This window comes from Chlamydomonas reinhardtii, chromosome 4 (genome assembly GCF_000002595.2).
Source record: "Chlamydomonas reinhardtii strain CC-503 cw92 mt+ chromosome 4, whole genome shotgun sequence".
Classification (NCBI taxonomy): domain Eukaryota; kingdom Viridiplantae; phylum Chlorophyta; class Chlorophyceae; order Chlamydomonadales; family Chlamydomonadaceae; genus Chlamydomonas; species Chlamydomonas reinhardtii.
Window position 1 is genome coordinate 3,126,066 of NC_057007.1, and position 15,662 is coordinate 3,141,727.

Below are 15,662 nucleotides of genomic sequence, written 5' to 3' on the forward strand. Positions count from 1 at the left end.
CTGGAACCACGCGGCCTGCGCAGCGACGGCGTCCCGCTGGAACTCTGCTGCCTCCTGGATGGCCTCCGACGCCGGCACCCCACGTGCGCTCCGCTGCTGCAGGCGGCCGACCCCAGCGTGCAGGCTGGAAGCCACGCTGTTCATGAGCTGCTAGCTGGTCGTGCTGCACCGCCGCCGGCTGGTGGATAAGGGTCTTGGCCAGCGCGCGGCCGGCGGCGCAGCCCAGCGGCGGCCGCATGTACATGACCATGCGGCCGCACAGCATGGCTGCCCACACCTCACGCGCGTTGTTGGCCGGCGCCGCAATCACTGCCTGGCGCCAGAGAGCAACATCCAGGAGGCTGCCGCGGCGGATGCGGCAGGTTTGGCTCATGTAGGCCGCCAACTCTGCCTTTGCCGGCGCGCTGGTGTCCCCGCTGCTGCCTGGTGCCGGGCCCCAGTCCAACCCCGCAATGCTGGCCCCCACAGCGCTAGGTGTCCGCGCGGCCCACAGCAGCTTTGCTAAGCCCATCCGGGCAGCTGCAATGGCGACCCAGGCCCCCAGCGGCATCTCCTCTGTCAGCTCCGGGTGGTCGGGGAGGGGGAAGATGTATGCCAGCGCAGCTGCTGATGCCGGCAAAGCAACACGCGTCCTGGAACTGCCACAGCACCGCCGCTGGAGCGCTGAGGTCTGCGCCGCCCCGGCGGCAGAGCGCCGTGAAGGGCTCCGCCATGACCATCTCGTCCTCTGGCGGCACGTCTGCCTGTTGGGAGGCGGGCAGGCGCACTTGTGACACGAGGGCTAGTTGGGCGAGCCGTGACAGGGTAGGGCATGCGCAGCGTTCAGGGTTGGCGGATTGGTGGGGTTGCATGCACATGTGCAGGTAGGGGCGGGGCGGGGGGGAGGGCGGGGGGCGGGGGTCTACCTGGTTGGCCCTCATCCGGGCCTCAATTGCGGCGGCCACCACCACAGCTTTCACGGTCGCCTCGGAGCGCAGCGCCGCCCCAATGCCCGCCGCCGCCGCGGCCTCGCCCGCGCCCGCGCCCGCTGCGATCGCCTCGCTCTCCTCGCCGGCGCCCTGCAGCATGTACGCGGCCACATGTCCTGCTTTAGCAAAAGCAGTGGCGTAGAGGCCGTGAAGGCCGACGCACTGCAGGCAAGCCGCAGCGTGAGCAGCGTGCTCGGGCGGCGCGTCACCCGCCAGAACTACAGCCAGCGCGCGCCTGCGCCTGGTTTGAGGGCTCGTCTCTGCTTCTCTAATGTTGTCAGGCTGCTGGGCCGCGGTGAAAAGGGTTGCGTGAAGATTCGCGAGCTCGCCACTCTGCTTCCAAAGGGAGCCGAAGAGTAGGCTCATTGTTGTCGTCTTCCTAAGGTGTTTATTACACGGAGATAATAACTTGTCAGGCATAAGGTTCGGGTGACGCTCGTGGGGGGCTCAGCCCTGTTTCCACCTGTACAAAGCACGACAAAGCTGACACCCCCTTGTCCGGCAAACCAATCACATCACGCCCACATCGCCCCTTGGCCCGCATGGCCACACCACACCCATGCTGCACACCGGGGCAGTCTCTCACGAATCCTGGCACCTCCTCACACGGCAAGTGCAAAACTCGCACACATGCCATCAACTTCCGTCTTGCTGCACGCCGTCGGCCCCCAGACGCGCGCTTTGCAAAGGTGGCTCAGGTAGCAGCAGGTAGCAGCCGTGGAGCTATCTTTGATAGCAGGTTGCAACGAGTCAAAGATGTATGACCCATGACGCCACCCCTGAGGAAAGCTGACCGAATCCAGGCCGCCAATGTCCAGCCACGTGCTCAGCAAATGCTATTCCAGCTGGTGTGAACGGGCCCTGCCATCTTCATTGTGCAGCACCTGCTGCAGCTACCTGATGGAGCGTAAGGAATGACGCACGCCAGCCGAAATACGCAGTAGCTTTGCCTGCTGACGCAGGCCGCGCACACAAGCCCCAACGTCATTCAACAACTCAGCGCCACGCTCCCTCTTCGGCGCAAAACCCACCACCAGTGCAACCGGCGCAAGTTACTTATAACCAAGAATAAAGCTCTCTGTAGCGAAAGGAATCCCGTCACCGGTTGATGCCTCAGATCCCCATGTTTACTTGAGGCAGTTGCCGCCCGAGAAACAGACCAGCAGGAAGATGACCACCGCCAGCAGGATGACCGCCAGAGCCACCACGATCTTCATCCTGCGGGAAGCAAGGTGTCATTTCATAAACCGCAGCTATGAAACCATGCAGGGTGGGAGCCCTTTGCTTCTCTTTAATGTTCTTAAACACTAACCCACCTGCAACAACTCACTTGGAGTTTTGCATCCCACTAACCCACCCCCTACAACTCACTTGCAGTTCTGCATCCACATCCTGCGGCGGAGCGCTCGCCCTGTCCGCACAAAGCGGTCCGACTGTGGTTAACGCAAAGGTAGAGCGGGAGGGCGAGGGCGATGTGAGCGTATGAAATGTCAGTAACTGAGTAGCGAGTTGTATGTCTGCACATACTTGTCGCCTACAATGCGCCAGCCCCAAGTCCCACGTGTGCCCAGCCACGCGTCACAGCACGCCCAGCCGCTCTTTAGACATATCCATACAGACAATACACCCTTTGCTTGCTCCTCACAAAGCAACAGCTGCTAAGCTTCTACCCACTTCAAACATGAGGTTCTCGGTCTTGTCGGTCAGCAGCTCCAGCTTCTCGCCGCGCGCCAGCACCTTGTCAATGTTTTCCGTCATGATGCCCTTCACCTCATCCACCTGGACGTGACACACACAACACAAAACACACAGACGCACCAGCCCACTTCGTGACGGCTTAATTCCAGCAACATGTGTAGTGCCCCACATACCGGCAACCTCTTGGGCCCCCGCCCCTTGATGGTCGGGTTGCGCCCGACTACGGTACCGCACCGCCACCAGCCCGTATCCCCCATGCCCTTTCCCAGAGCCTGCCTCGGGTTGCCCACGCCTTGCTGCCCACATTTTGCTCCCATGTGTGGTCCCAGTAACTGTCCGCCGCATGGCATCGCCCGTCTGCCACATGACCTCCCCGCTGCCTCCGGCTGCCTGGCAGCATGACCCTCCTTCCCAAAGGCGTTCCTTGTAGTCGGCCAAGTTCCAGCTTCCATGGCCACCCCGCCTGCCTCCCCAGCAGCTGCTGCGTACCCCCTCACCTTCTTCTGCACGGACGCCACCTTGGAGTACTCCTCCGGGTACTGCGTCGCGTGCTCCATCGTAGACTTGAGCTGCTTGCTGCGGGGGCGCCAAGTCCACAGAAAAACGTCAAAGCTAACCCCGGTCCAGCCGGATCGCCGCCGCGTATTTTAGGTGTCATCTTCGCCCGTAGCCATCCCGCGGTCCGGTGCAACAGGCCGTCAGAGCTGCGGAGGCTGCCACCCAAGCCACTGGGTGACCCTGAACCGCTCCGCAACCCGCGCCAACTGACAGCCAGCCAGGGCTGAATCTCACTCCGTGCAACCATACACGTCCCAGCACCCCGTTTAGAGTACCATGTTGGGCCCCGCGCCCCAAAGCGCCCCGCCACACGCTCCCCACCCTATGATACCTTCACACCCGCCCCGCCGCCACGCCCAGCGCTCACGGCGCGCCACAGCACTTGTGCTTACCCAAAAGATGACTGGAGGCCCCCCTCCTTGCCCGCCAGGCCGGCCGCCTTGTCCGCATACTTGGACGTAAACTCATCCGCCACCTTGTCGACGAAGGCGGAGGGGATTGTTTTCCCCGTCGCCTCATCCGCCGCCACTAAAAACACTGCGACCGGGTACAGTCACAGGGCGCGGCGGGGCCAGACAGCGTCGGCTAGGAGCCCCAGTCGCGCACTGCTACATTCTGCATCAGATGTCATACCGCATTACAGGCTGCCGGCTACCTTTGTCGGTACCGCGCATCCACACGACCCGGGGCTGTGGGTGAGTGGGTCGGCTCTTCACGTGTTTACCCTTCCAGTCCAGTCCCTGCGCCCGCGCCTTCCGCTTCTTCCCTCCGAGGCCCTGTGGTGCCCCCAGCCTTTACATGCGAAGAGTGAATGGATCTCACCGAAGCCTCCGCGGCACAGGACCGTGAAGGTGTGCCCGTCCACGGCATAGGAGAGTTTGCCCTCCCCAGTCGTCCGGGCAAGGTACTCCTTGGCTACCGCGCCGAAATTCCCGGCAAACGCCGCATACTCCGCTAACGTGACACCATGGAGCAGCGAGATGCACGAATAAACAAGCGGCATTGGCACGCGGCCAAAGGTTTGAGCTGGCTCAACTACGAGTGCATTCCCACAAAGAGAACGCTCAGTCGCTCAAGAGGTTATCTATTGGAACGTGTGCTTATCATGTTCAACACTTGTAACATGGTCTGAATTGCGTCCGAACGCGGGCGTCACAGGTGTTGTGCCACAGGTCTGAGTTTTCTTGTTCAAGAGGCGAAGCGTCAAAGTGTATGGAGTAGCAATGTGTGTGAGCAGAGCTGTATTGGGTGAGTTTGGGCAAATTTTGGGGGGCAACTGGCCCATCGCTGACAGGGAGTCTGGCCCTCGGTCCCCAGACGTGGCGTTGTACAGGCGACTCCAACGCATTAGCCTTCATACTTTAATTTGAAACACCTGTACCAACTTACATCCGCATTTTGCTCAACTAGGGCGCTACTGAATTGAGCATTGATCCCGCCACTTGAGCTCCTGCTCGACTATGCCGCTAATTTACGCTTTTGTGGCTCGAGGGACCACTGTCCTTGCAGAGTACACGCCCTACTCGGGCAATTTCAACACTGTCGCGATAGAATGCCTTCAGAAGTTGGCCAACCCGGAGCCTAAATTTACGATTGCGTGCGACCGGCACACCTTCAACTTCCTCGTGGCTAACGGATTCAGTAAGTCACGAGTGGGACAGCTGCAGGGCGTCGGGCCCGGAGCTTGAAAGCCATGCCAACGCCGAGGCCACCTTCCGACGGTCCCCGCGCCCGCTGCCCGTTTGCCTGCAGCCTACCTGGTGGTTGCGGATGAAGCATATGGACGTCAAATTCCGTTCGCGTTCCTGGAGCGGGTGCGGGACGAGTTTGAGGAGAAGTACGCGGAGAAGGCGCGCACGGCAGCGGCGCTCTCCATGGACCGGACCTTCGGGTGGGTCTCCGCCCGGGTTTGGAATTGGTTGCATGGGCGCAGGGGCAGGTGTCATGTGCGCGTGCCGGATCGACACCCGATGTGGGCAGCAGTGACGGGCACGTGCCAGAACTCTGGTCTGGTTGACACATATCTGAGAGGTGGCAGGGCGTTGTAATTCATACGGGGCGCTTACTGCCAACCCTATGCAGGCCACGGCTGAAGTCGCACATGGAGTACTGCATGGATCACCCGGAGGAGATCTCCAAGATTGCAGCTGTGCAGAAGAAGGTGGGCTGGGAGGTCTGGGCGGGCGGGCAGGGCGGCGGGAATTTGTTGGTGCTGCAGGTTTGCGCACGGTCGCAGCGCGGGTGAGTTGGCTGCAAGCTTACGAAAGAGAAGGCCGTGAGGATTCAAGGTCGTTTTTGGTATGAAAAAAGGCAGGGCAGGGTGCGGTGGCCTCTAGCGGCCGAGCGGCATCACGCCGCCGCCGTGCACGCGACCGGACCCCCGACACGCGTACGCTTACACGAACACCATTATGCACACCATGCCGGAACACGCCAGTCGCAACATACCAAACATGTGCATATTGCTGCCTATCCTGGACACTGGGCAGGTGAACGAGGTGAAGGACGTGATGGTGGAGAACATTGAGAAGGTGCTGGAGCGCGGCGAGAAGATCGAGCTGCTGGTGGACAAGACCGACGACCTGCGCAACCAGGTGGGGTGGGGTGAAGGGGAAGGGAGGGAGGGACGAAGGTGTGAGGGACGGTTTGGGTAGGGGTTTGGAAGACCTTCGGTTGGCATGACGGGGCGCATTGCAACTTGCGGTTATGGAATGGTCTGCGGGCGGTGTGGGTATGACAAGGTGCCAATGCAACGTGAAACGTGCAACCCGCAGGCGGAGCAGTTCCAAAAGAAGGGACGGCAGCTGCGGAACAAGATGTGGTGGCAGAACTGCAGGTGGGTGGCATGTATGACCGTATGTGAGCGGGCGAGATAGGGCGCGAGCCTGCGTTGTGTGATCGTGCATACCTGATCGGCAGCGTGCACATCCATGGAAACGGGGCTCCTGCCATTCGCTGAAACCCATTGCCGATTGCTGCATTCATGCGCGCCCTCCTCGCAATGTGCCCCGCTCGGTCCCACGACAGGATGAAACTGATCGTGCTGTTTGCAATCCTGTTGCTGGCGGTGGTCATCTTCCTTCTGGTCTGCTTCACCGGTGGCAAGAACTGCACCAAGTAGGGCAGCCCTGTATCGTCCTGGGCCCTGCTCACGCGCCGGGAGGGGTCCAGGAAGGGATGAGAGGCGGTCACGTCCGACCGGCAGGCAGGCCTGCTGGAGTCTGGCACAGGGCATCATAGCAGCTGTACCAAGGCGAGGAGCCGATGGAGCCGGGTTGTCAACATGGGTTTCTGGGTATAAAGCATCACACCCTACAGACCACGCTTGCCCGGACGTCGTGCCCCTATGCGGTCGGCACGACGCCGGGCGCTTGGCGTGATGACGGTCGCCTCGTGTGGCAGGTACCCAGCCGGGTAATGCGTGCCGGTACTGGGCGCCGGGTGTGGACTGAAGCTGCCCAGTGGCAGCAAGAGTGCAGGTGGCATGCAAACACGGTGCGAGGGGGCTGTCGGCGAAATCATGTTGTGTGACGGCGTGTCTGTGTGTGTCAATGAGCACGCAGGTTGACTTAATAGAGAGTCGTGCTTCGGCAAGTGCGCGACCATATTAGCACCTCCAGGGACCAGATTCTCCCGCTCGAGGCTGATTTATAGCTAACAATGCTTCACCGCTAACGCAATGCGTGGCGGCCGCTGGTGTTTGGTCGATGGTTCTTTGTTCTTTGCGTGTGGCTGTAGGACTAAGGTCAAGAGAGGGAACTGAAACCTTGCCTGTCCAGGCAGGGTGCGGGGGCAAGCTACATGCATGCAGTATGGGAGGGCGTAGGTAGAACATTAAAAGGGCAAAAGAAACTAGTAGTGCTCCATATGCTGCTGTTTGGGGAGTTATTGGGGGAAGGACGATGCTCAAGGGGCATGTTTTGGCGGGTAGCCTGCACTTGCGGTTGGGGCATCCATGCATGACCCCTGCAGTATGTACGGTATAGCATAACTGTAGGGATACTACACCAGTGGTTGTGTACGGTATGCAACGTCCTTGCATGATGATGGCCAGTTGCGCCGGGCGGCCGGGGCGACGCTTTAGCCGTTTAGGCTATCTAGGCCGGGTGTGCCCGAATGTAAGGCGCAGCCATGTCAGGTCCGACACGCTCCCCCATCCCTTGGAGTACCAATCCACATGCGTCAGTTTGTACCGCTAGCGCCTGAATAAAGTGCCCGCAACCGAGGCCGCCACCGTCTCGCTTCGAGCCTTCGAACGCGGGCCCTTGCGGCCCGGGGACTTAAAGTTCAAGGGGCGGCTTGGGGACTTGGGAGCGGCGGGTGGGTGCCTTAGGCAGCAACCGCGCTCACGGCCGGCTCCTTCAAAACCAACCTATGACCTCTATATGTTTTGGTCAATTCAGCAGGCCGCAAGCGCCTGGGCCCCGGCATCCTGCAGCATTCCATGCCGCGAGACAGTGCGCTTCCCTCCACAAGCCGTAGCGACCAGCTGATATATCGTGTTCTGGCTGCAAAATTTGCCGGGCGAGTCAAAGCTGAACTACTGCATGGAAGCAATCGCTCATTGCGTCCACCAGCGCCATCGCAGCGCCCGCAGACCCGTTCGGCACACACAGACACTCACTTGAGTAACTAGGTTCCCCCCTGACCTCCCCTGTCACCCCTGAACACCCTGGTGAGACACCCGTCGCCATTCCTGCTTTTTGGCCTAGGATCTCCTAGCAGTTCTCTCAACCGCCTGCACGGCGACGCGTAGTGCGAGTATTTCTAGGTTGATACCCTTGGGGACGGTGGATAGACTGCGCATGCGCCTTGTGGGCTCACAGGATTGGCTTCCATTTCGCGTTGCAGGCATTTCAGCAGCGACTATTAGCGGCCTCCGCACCTGGCCCCGGCAGCGGGGCCATGACGGAGGCCTGTTCGGAGCTTAGGGACGCGCCGATGCAGTAGTTGTTGACTCGGTCGGTGGGTTCAGCTCGGACCCGGTCCCGAACAGCCAGCAGGGGCCATGAAGCTTAAGTTGAAGGTGGGCGGGCAGCCGAGCGCCAGCCAGGCGGATCCTAGCAGCGGCGCGACGACACCGGCGCAGCCGACTGCGTCGACAGGCGCAACGGCCAGCAGGAAGCGCAAGGACCCGCCCGGAGATGGAACGACGGCGGAGGGGGGCGCGCCATCGGCAGTGCCGGCGCCGCCCTCGGCCTCCGGCCCGCCGCTGAAGAAGCCCGCGACCGCGTCTACAATGGCGGGCGCAATGGCACCGCCGCGCCTGAAGATTGCGCTGCCCGGCGCCAAGGCCGCGGCTGCGGCGGCCGCGGCAGCGGCAGCGGCCGCAGCAGCAGCCGGAGCTGGCGGAGCACCGGCGCCCGCGCCCGCGGCGCCTAGGCCCGCAGCGCCAGCACCGGCGCCGGCAGCGGAGCCGCCACGGCCAGCAAACGCAGGTGGCGCGGCAGGGCCAGCAGGCCCAGGGCCGGGCAGCGCGCGGGGCGCCACCGGCACCGCCGGCACAGCGCCGCTCCCGAGCGGCACGGGCGCTGGGGGCGCTGCCGCCGCCCCGGCGCCGCGCCTGGCCCTCAAACTGCGGCTCGGTGGCTTCGGAAGCGGCGTGAAAGCAGCACCGGCGCCAGCCCCAGCCCCGGCACCGGCGCCGCCACAGGAGGCGTTGTTCGCGCCGCTGCCCAGCGCCGCTCCGGCAGCGCCAAAGATCAAACTGAAAATGAAAATGCCTAACATGAACATAGCCAGTCTGGCGGCTCGCATCGCGCGCGGCGGCGCCGGCGACGGGGACGGCGGCGCGCCGGCGGACGCCGGCGGCGCCGGCGCGCCTCTGCCAGGCGGCGGCGGAGCCGCGCCCGGGGCTGGCGGAGCCGGCGGGGGCGCGGGCGGCATACGCCCCGCCGGGGCCTCCATGGGTCTACCACGCATCAAGCTTAAGATGCCCATGGCCAGCTTGGGCGGCGCGGGCGCCACGGTGACGACCAAACCCGTGATCACCACCACCACGCGCCCCGCTGTCGCGTCCACGAAACCGGCGGCGGCGGGCGCCGCCGGCCTGGACGACATCCTTGACGACGTGGACGACGATTTCGGGCCAGATCCGGATTTCGCGCCGCCAAAGCGCGGCCGCGGCCGGGGCCGCGGCCGGGGGCCGGGCCGCGGCGCAGTGCCGGTGGCGGCGCCCGCCGTGGCGCGGCCCGGGCTTGCACGCGGCGGTCTGGCGGGACGCGGGCTGGCGCGCGGCCGCGGCCGTGGGCTGGGCCGCGGGCTGGGCATCGCCGCCGGCCGCGGCGCGGTGGTGGCAGCGGCGTCGGCGGGGCGCGGGCGCGGCGGTAGTCGCGACCATGCGAACAAGTTTGAGCTGGAGCGCTGCTTCGAGCAGATTGTGAAGCAGGACAAGGATGGGCTGTTCGCCAAGCCGGTGACGGATGAGCTGGCGCCTGGCTACTCGGAGGTGAGCGGCGAGCGGCTTGTGGGCGGATGCCTTGAGGGCGGGGGGCTAGAGGGCGGGTTTAGGAACACGCACTGGCACTGGTGTATTTGCAATCAGGAGCGGGAGCAGTGGCTTGCATGCGCGAATGTGCATGCGGGGCAGACCGGTGCATCAGCCGGAGGCGTCAGCCAGGCCATGGTGCCTTCGCCTTCCTGTCCCAATTGCACTCCGTCAAATGACGTCACCCCGGCAGTACGCTCGCGGCGCCTTGACCACCTTGACGTACCCACCTCCCGCCTTCCCTGCCCGCCTCCCTCCTGTAGGTGATAAAGGACCCCATCGACCTGTCCCTCATCCGGCAGCGGCTGGCGGAGGGCTGCTACGACACGTGGGGCAGCCTGGAGGTAAGAGGAGTGGGGAGGAGTGAGGTAACCGACAATGGAGGAGGGTGAGGGTAGGTTGGTGCGGGGGAGGGGAGAGGGCATGTGTGAGCACGGGATGCCGCTGTGCCGCGGGCGTTGTTCACATCGGGATACCACCAGTCCGACTTACAGAAACTGTGCTTCGATACGGAGCATCTTATCTCTAGTTCCTTGCATCCTCTCTCTCTCTCTCTTTGTCTCTCCCTCTCTCAGGCTGACCTGCTGAAGATGACCAACAACGCCAAGACCTACAACCCCGAGGGCTCCAATGCCTGGTGGCACGCCGACCTCATGGAGAAGATGAGCCTCAAGTACATCAGCTGCGGGCGGCAGGTGGGAGCGAGGAAGAAAGAAATTATCAACATATGAGCGCGAAGAAATAAAGAATCAAGATATTAGCGATACGATTGCGACCATTGCTACGACACCTGCATGCACTTTCCTTGCGCCACGCAACACCGCCGCGCACGTCCACACCTCAATACCGCGACACACCCGCGTCTCCAATCTTCCACAGGGCATGCAAAACTACCGAGGTGTGGCGGCCAGTGTGTGGCGTGACCTGCGTAAGCCCGCGGGCGACGGCGCCACGTGAGTGGGCGGCGTGGGCTAAGTGCGGTCTCACGGGATGTGGGTGGGGGATGCTGAATGGGGAAGGGACCCGCCGAGGGGGAGTCGCCGGCGGTCGCCCCTGCCCAGGACAGGACGGGATCTGTCCTCGCCGCACCCCCACGCCTCTGCCTGTGCTCCACTCGCTTAACTTGATATGGTTGAGCTTGGGCTGGTACTTACAACCCCCGACCCAGCCTCAGTCGTCACTTCATTCCTGCGCACATCACACCCCTCCCCGAACCGCGCAATCCTCACGCCTCCACTCTCTCCACAGGGCCATCCCGCTGCAGCCGCGCTACACCTCCGCCGGCCCGCGTTTCGACAAGTTCGGAAACGAGCGAGACCCCGCCGAGCTCAAGCGCCAACGCGCGGCGGAGGCGGCGGAGGCCGCCTCGCTCATGCTCGAGTCGCGCCTGCGCGAGCGCAGGCCGGGGCCCGGCGCCCTACGCGACGACGGGCTGGGGCTGGGTGGCGAGGGCGGCCCGGGAGGGCTGGGCGGCGCCGGCGGCGTGGGGCCGGGCGGCGTGGGCGGGCCGGGTGCGGCGGGCGGCGCGGGCGCGGCGGGGCGGCGCAAGCACCGCAACCAGGGCATCCGTGTCATCGAGGCGGACGCGCGGAGGCTGTATGCGGCCACGGTGAGAGTTGTGGCGGGCTGTGGGAAGAGTGGGGAACAGAGCGGGGAAGGAGCACAGGAGCAGACCAGAGCGGGTTGTCGCTAGCGGAGGGGCCCGGGCCAGAGGGCCAGGGCCATTCGCCTAAGTTCAGGGCTGGCTCTTCAATGGCGAGGGCAGCAGGTACTACTCATTGAGCAGGCTGTGGCGCGACGATGCCTTGACTCTCCTCCCTTTCTCCCTTCCCATCCGTTCCTCCCAACCATCCCCACCACCCCTACCATCCCCGCTATCCTCACCATCCCCACCTCCTTGCCAACACACAGCTGGGCGACGACCGCTTCTCCTACAAGTCGCGGCCGCCGCTGTCCACCGCGCCATTCGCGGGCATGGGCGGCCTGGCCACCGGCACCAACGCCGAGGGGCTGCCCTTCACGCTGGTGCGCCCCTCGCTGCAGCCCGCCTACCCCTCCTGCGACGTGCCCGCCTCCCTCTACGCCTCCAGCCTGGCCCGCTTCATCAGCAAGTGCGGCAAGGCGGTGCAGCTGGCGGCGATGAAGCGCCTGACGGCGCCGCCGCCGCCGCCGCCGCCTGCGCCGGCGGCTCCGCACGGCCACCCGCATCCACACGCCCACCCTGCGCACCCGCACCCAACTGGGGCAGGGCACGCGGGCCCGGTGGCGGCGGCAGCAGCGGCAGCCGGAACTGGAACTGGAGCTGGAACTGGAGCGGGCGGGCCGTCGGGCGGCGCCGGGCTGCCAAATGGGGTGCATGGCGTGCCGGCGGCGTCAGGGACGGTCATGGCGCCTCCAAGGGCCGCGCCTGCCGCTCCGGGTATCCCTGCGGCGACGGCGTTCTCGCAACCGGTCCTCAGCATGGCGCCGGGGCCTGGTGGAGGCGCCGGCGGGTTGGCGGTAGGTACCAACGGCGTGGCTCCGTCGGCAGCGGCGCCGCCGTCAATGCAGCCCGGTGTGCCGCTGGCTGCGGCGCCTGCGCCGCCGTCAGCTTATGCGCCCATGCAGCCCGGGCTGGCGGCTGTGGCGCCGCAGGCTGTGGCCCAGCCGCCGGCGGCTGCTGCTGCTGGTGCTGGTGGCGGTGGCGCTATGACGCCGGGCGCGATGCAGGCGGCAGCGCAGCTTCAGGCGATGTACCCGTGAGGTCTGCAGCCGAGAGTGATGGCGCCCGGGGACCGGGGCGATGGCTCCGGCGGTTGTGATGTACAAGCAGCCGGCGGCGCCGTCAGGGTGAGGACGAGACGCGGAGGCGCTATCTAGACGAGGACGAGGAGGGGGCGGCAGTGGCGGCGGCCGCCCGCATAGGTGGGCTGTGTGATCCCCATGAGGCTGAGGGCTGGGACGTGAGGGCTAGGGCGTGACCGCGTGAGGGCTAGGACGTTGCAGCAGAAGGAGCCACGCAGCAGAAGGAGCCACGCAGCAGAAGGAGCCGCTGGACCCTGGTGGCGCTTCGCGTGCACGGCAGTGGGGGCACTTGTTTCGGATGCGTGACGTGCCCTCTCAGAGTGGCGCCGCGGCGCCGGCGGCGCCAGTATGGCATGGAGCCATGGACGCAGCGCCGTAGCAGTAACGCATTGCCGAGGCGCGTGTTTGTTACTTGGTTTGACATGTTAAGCATAAGTCCGCCAAGGACTTGACTACCGTACCGCTTGGCTGAGTTACTTGAATGGCGCCTGAAGCAAGTGTCAAAATGGCTGCGGGTGCGCAGCCCGTGTGGACACCGACGCGTATGTTGAACGATGTCGCCATATAAGCGTATGCGAGGTGCAAACGTTGGAACGGTAGGGGTGGTGAGAACGAGATTAGGTGTTGGCCTCGACAGAGTATGGGATGCGGAAGCGGCGCGGTGCCAGTCCATGGCTGGCGCCGCAGGGAGGGCTGACCCGGCATACGCCTCGTCGCGCGGCGGGATCATGTGTGTCATCTTGGTGAAAGTGGATGTGCAGCGCTGTTGTGACTGCGCTCAACGGCGGCGTCTCAGGTTTCGAGCTGTCAATCACCGCTGCCACACATCGGTGTTCGTGTGTTTGGTGGTGGGGGGGGGGGGTGAAAGTCTGAACGGCGAAAGGTGATGCCCAGCTGCAGGTGCCGCGCTCACTAGTGAGATGGGCGTCCTGACTGGGTTTACCGTACAGCATCGCGGAACTTGCCACCGCGAGCTTATGTAACGATAACGGCATGGCAGATATCTAAACGGCCCCGCGCACACAAGGTCCAGGCGGGTTTCGTCGGTACGAGCAGTAGCACGAGCAGTAGCCTGGAGTCATGATGGTGCCGAGCCGCCGAGGTCAACGGGCGCCCCCAAAGCAAGAAGCTTCTAGCTGCTAGCACATGCTCCCCATGCATGGACGTTCCAGACTTCCAGTCCCCGCATGGACACTCCAGCGTCCGTTGACTTGGCCGGCAAGGCACATGGGACGTGAAAGCTCATGTGCATGCGAATCTGTGAACGGGATGAACGTGGGCGGCTTGGGAGCGTGCGACTGTGAATGGGCTGCGGCGAGCCGGGCGAAAACACGCCCTATAATGTCACACTTAGCCACCACTCACCAAAGCGAAATGCATTACCTAATACGTATCCTCCCTACCCCAAGTTGCCTGTTGGCATCACTCAGCAGTCTCCTTGACCACCACGTGCCCTCCTCCCTACTGCGACACCATCCGCATCCCGGCGGGATACCTGCGCGGCACACGCCCCGCCGCCGCCGCCGCTCAGCACTTGGCCCAATGCAACAGCTCGCCACCCAGCGTCCCGCAGATGACGTCCCCCGTCTCGCCCACACACGCCACACTCAGCGGCCAGCTCTCCAGCGGCACGGTCACCGCCGCCGCCCGCCGCCGCAGCTGCGCCGCCGCCAACGCGGCAGCGGCCAGGTAGCTGGCAGAAGGTGCCGACGGCACTCCCGCTGCGCTGGCGGCCGCGCCGCCGCCTGCCAAAGTGCTTGTCGCGGAGGCCCTAGCTGTCGCCATGGCTTCCACTGCCGCCTCCACTGCGAGCTCTGCATTACGGCTCGCGGGCCGGAAGTCAGAAAGCACTAGGCCTGGCCGCGTCATCGTCGGGGCTGCCGCCGCGCCACCCTCGCCACCGCTGGCGCCAGCTGCGACGGAGGCGCTTTGTCGGAGCAGCGCAGCAGGGTGCCAGAAGCCGCACACGTCGGCATCCCAGGCGCCCTGCATCGCGCCCACCAGACCACACACGCCCTTGAGGCCCCCCAGCGGACCCCCCGCCGCCGCGGTCGCCGCCACCGCGTCCCCCATCGCCGCCGGCCTCGAGCACAGCAGAGCCGCCAGGCTGGCAGTCGTGACGCCGCTGCCGGCGGCGGCGCCGCCGGCTGCAGCCACGGCTGCAGCCGCCTCGGCTGTGGCTGCCGCCGCCGCCGCCGCCGCGGCGTAGGCTGCGGTGAGGGGCGAGGGCGCGGGGTAGGCGTGACTGGGCGCCCCCGCCGCCAGGTTCCACAGCGCGGACGAGCCGTCCTGTGGATTTTTGTGTGGGTGGTGTGGCTTGTGTTGGTTGGCATGTGGTGTAGTACGAGTGGGGGAAGATGTGCAACTGAGTGAACTGTGTGATGACAGCCACTAAGGATACCCACCAGAGTGCGGCCGCTACGCCACCCACCCACACACCAACCCACCCACCCACCAACCCACACACCCACGCACCAACCCACCCACACACCCACACACCCACACACCCACCCACCCACCCACCCACCCACCCACCCACCCACCCACCCACCCACCCACCCACCCACCCACACACCCACCCACCCACACACCCACACACCATCATCAGCAGCGCCAGGCGGCTGCTGTCCCGCGGGTCCGCCGCCAGCCCCGCCACCACCGGCTGCCAGCAGCCCAGCGCCGCCAGCGGACCGCGCAACTCCCAACTGCCAACCACCGCCGCCGTGGCGGCGCCGGCGGCGCCGCCGTTTGGCGCCGGCCGGCAGCCGCCCAGGGACATGATCCCGCCGTTGCTGCCGCCGCCGCCGATGCCGCTGGTCATGCTGGCTCCGCCGCCGCCTTGCCCGATGCCCTTGATGCCGCTGCTGAGGCCGCAGGAGGCGCCGCGCACGTCCCACACCACCAGCTGCAGATGTGCGGGCACAGGCGCGGATGCGGGTACAGGTGCAGGGGCGTGGGCAGTATTGACGCATGACGGACACAGAGCGCATGCACAAGCCTAGAATCATTGGCAACGCTTTGAAAACACAAGGGTACAGCACGATTCAAGTAGCGTACGCAACTACCGCTCTCATCCCGCCCTCAAGTAGCTTACGCAACTCCCGCTCTCGTCCCGCAACCGCCCCCTCCCCTCCCCTCCCCTCCCCTCCCCTCCCCTCCCCTCCCCC

At 64.9% G+C, this 15,662-nt stretch overlaps 4 protein-coding genes across 4 annotated transcripts in view; 2 read left to right on the forward strand and 2 right to left on the reverse strand.

Annotated features, from left to right (window-relative positions):
• Positions 1 to 1,347: 1,347 nt before the first annotated feature.
• Positions 1,348 to 4,480, reverse strand: CHLRE_04g225850v5 (uncharacterized protein). The gene is made up of 6 exons (XM_001692272.2): positions 4,047 to 4,480; positions 3,617 to 3,761; positions 3,164 to 3,242; positions 2,643 to 2,747; positions 2,340 to 2,401; positions 1,348 to 2,186 (listed from the first exon to the last, which is right to left on the reverse strand). The coding sequence occupies exons 1-6, from the start codon at positions 4,225 to 4,227 to the stop codon at positions 2,096 to 2,098; spliced, it is 663 nt and encodes a 220-aa protein (XP_001692324.1). The 5' UTR covers positions 4,228 to 4,480; the 3' UTR covers positions 1,348 to 2,095.
• A 110-nt stretch (positions 4,481 to 4,590) lies between these two features.
• Positions 4,591 to 7,358, forward strand: CHLRE_04g225900v5 (uncharacterized protein). Its single transcript, XM_001692164.2, has 6 exons — positions 4,591 to 4,865; positions 4,977 to 5,115; positions 5,307 to 5,385; positions 5,714 to 5,818; positions 5,999 to 6,060; positions 6,252 to 7,358. Exons 1-6 carry the CDS (start codon positions 4,685 to 4,687, stop codon positions 6,343 to 6,345), a joined length of 660 nt encoding a protein of 219 aa, XP_001692216.1. The 5' UTR covers positions 4,591 to 4,684; the 3' UTR covers positions 6,346 to 7,358.
• Positions 7,359 to 7,600: 242 nt separating this feature from the next.
• CHLRE_04g225950v5 (uncharacterized protein) lies at positions 7,601 to 13,490 on the forward strand. Its single transcript, XM_043061995.1, has 7 exons — positions 7,601 to 7,899; positions 8,076 to 9,672; positions 9,975 to 10,055; positions 10,287 to 10,406; positions 10,591 to 10,664; positions 10,960 to 11,320; positions 11,623 to 13,490. Exons 2-7 carry the CDS (start codon positions 8,233 to 8,235, stop codon positions 12,451 to 12,453), a joined length of 2,907 nt encoding a protein of 968 aa, XP_042925347.1. The 5' UTR covers positions 7,601 to 7,899; positions 8,076 to 8,232; the 3' UTR covers positions 12,454 to 13,490.
• A 4-nt stretch (positions 13,491 to 13,494) lies between these two features.
• Positions 13,495 to 15,662, reverse strand: part of CHLRE_04g226001v5 (uncharacterized protein) — a 5,516-nt gene continuing 3,348 nt past the window's right edge. The window contains exons 6-7 of the mRNA XM_043061996.1: positions 15,095 to 15,400; positions 13,495 to 14,784 (exon numbers count right to left, since the gene is read on the reverse strand). Coding sequence (XP_042925348.1) covers positions 14,023 to 14,784; positions 15,095 to 15,400 — 1,068 coding nt within the window. The 3' untranslated portion in view covers positions 13,495 to 14,022. The remainder of the gene's footprint in view (positions 14,785 to 15,094; positions 15,401 to 15,662) is intronic.

Excerpts from the sequence above, each read along its gene's own strand:
- CHLRE_04g225900v5 (XM_001692164.2), top strand. The coding sequence starts at position 4,685 with ATGCCGCTAATTTACGCTTTTGTGGCTCGAGGGACCACTGTCCTTGCA. Across the intron at positions 5,116-5,306 it reads TCCATGGACCGGACCTTCGG|GCCACGGCTGAAGTCGCACA; the intron begins GTGGGTCTCCGC and ends AACCCTATGCAG. Across the intron at positions 6,061-6,251 it reads ATGTGGTGGCAGAACTGCAG|GATGAAACTGATCGTGCTGT; the intron begins GTGGGTGGCATG and ends GTCCCACGACAG.
- CHLRE_04g225950v5 (XM_043061995.1), top strand. The coding sequence starts at position 8,233 with ATGAAGCTTAAGTTGAAGGTGGGCGGGCAGCCGAGCGCCAGCCAGGCG. Across the intron at positions 9,673-9,974 it reads TGGCGCCTGGCTACTCGGAG|GTGATAAAGGACCCCATCGA; the intron begins GTGAGCGGCGAG and ends TCCCTCCTGTAG. Across the intron at positions 10,056-10,286 it reads ACACGTGGGGCAGCCTGGAG|GCTGACCTGCTGAAGATGAC; the intron begins GTAAGAGGAGTG and ends TCCCTCTCTCAG.
- CHLRE_04g225850v5 (XM_001692272.2), bottom strand. The coding sequence starts at position 4,227 with ATGCCGCTTGTTTATTCGTGCATCTCGCTGCTCCATGGTGTCACGTTA. Across the intron at positions 3,762-4,046 it reads CCTGTGCCGCGGAGGCTTCG|TGTTTTTAGTGGCGGCGGAT; the intron begins GTGAGATCCATT and ends ACCCGGTCGCAG. Across the intron at positions 2,402-2,642 it reads CCGAGAACCTCATGTTTGAA|TCGGACCGCTTTGTGCGGAC; the intron begins GTGGGTAGAAGC and ends CGTTAACCACAG.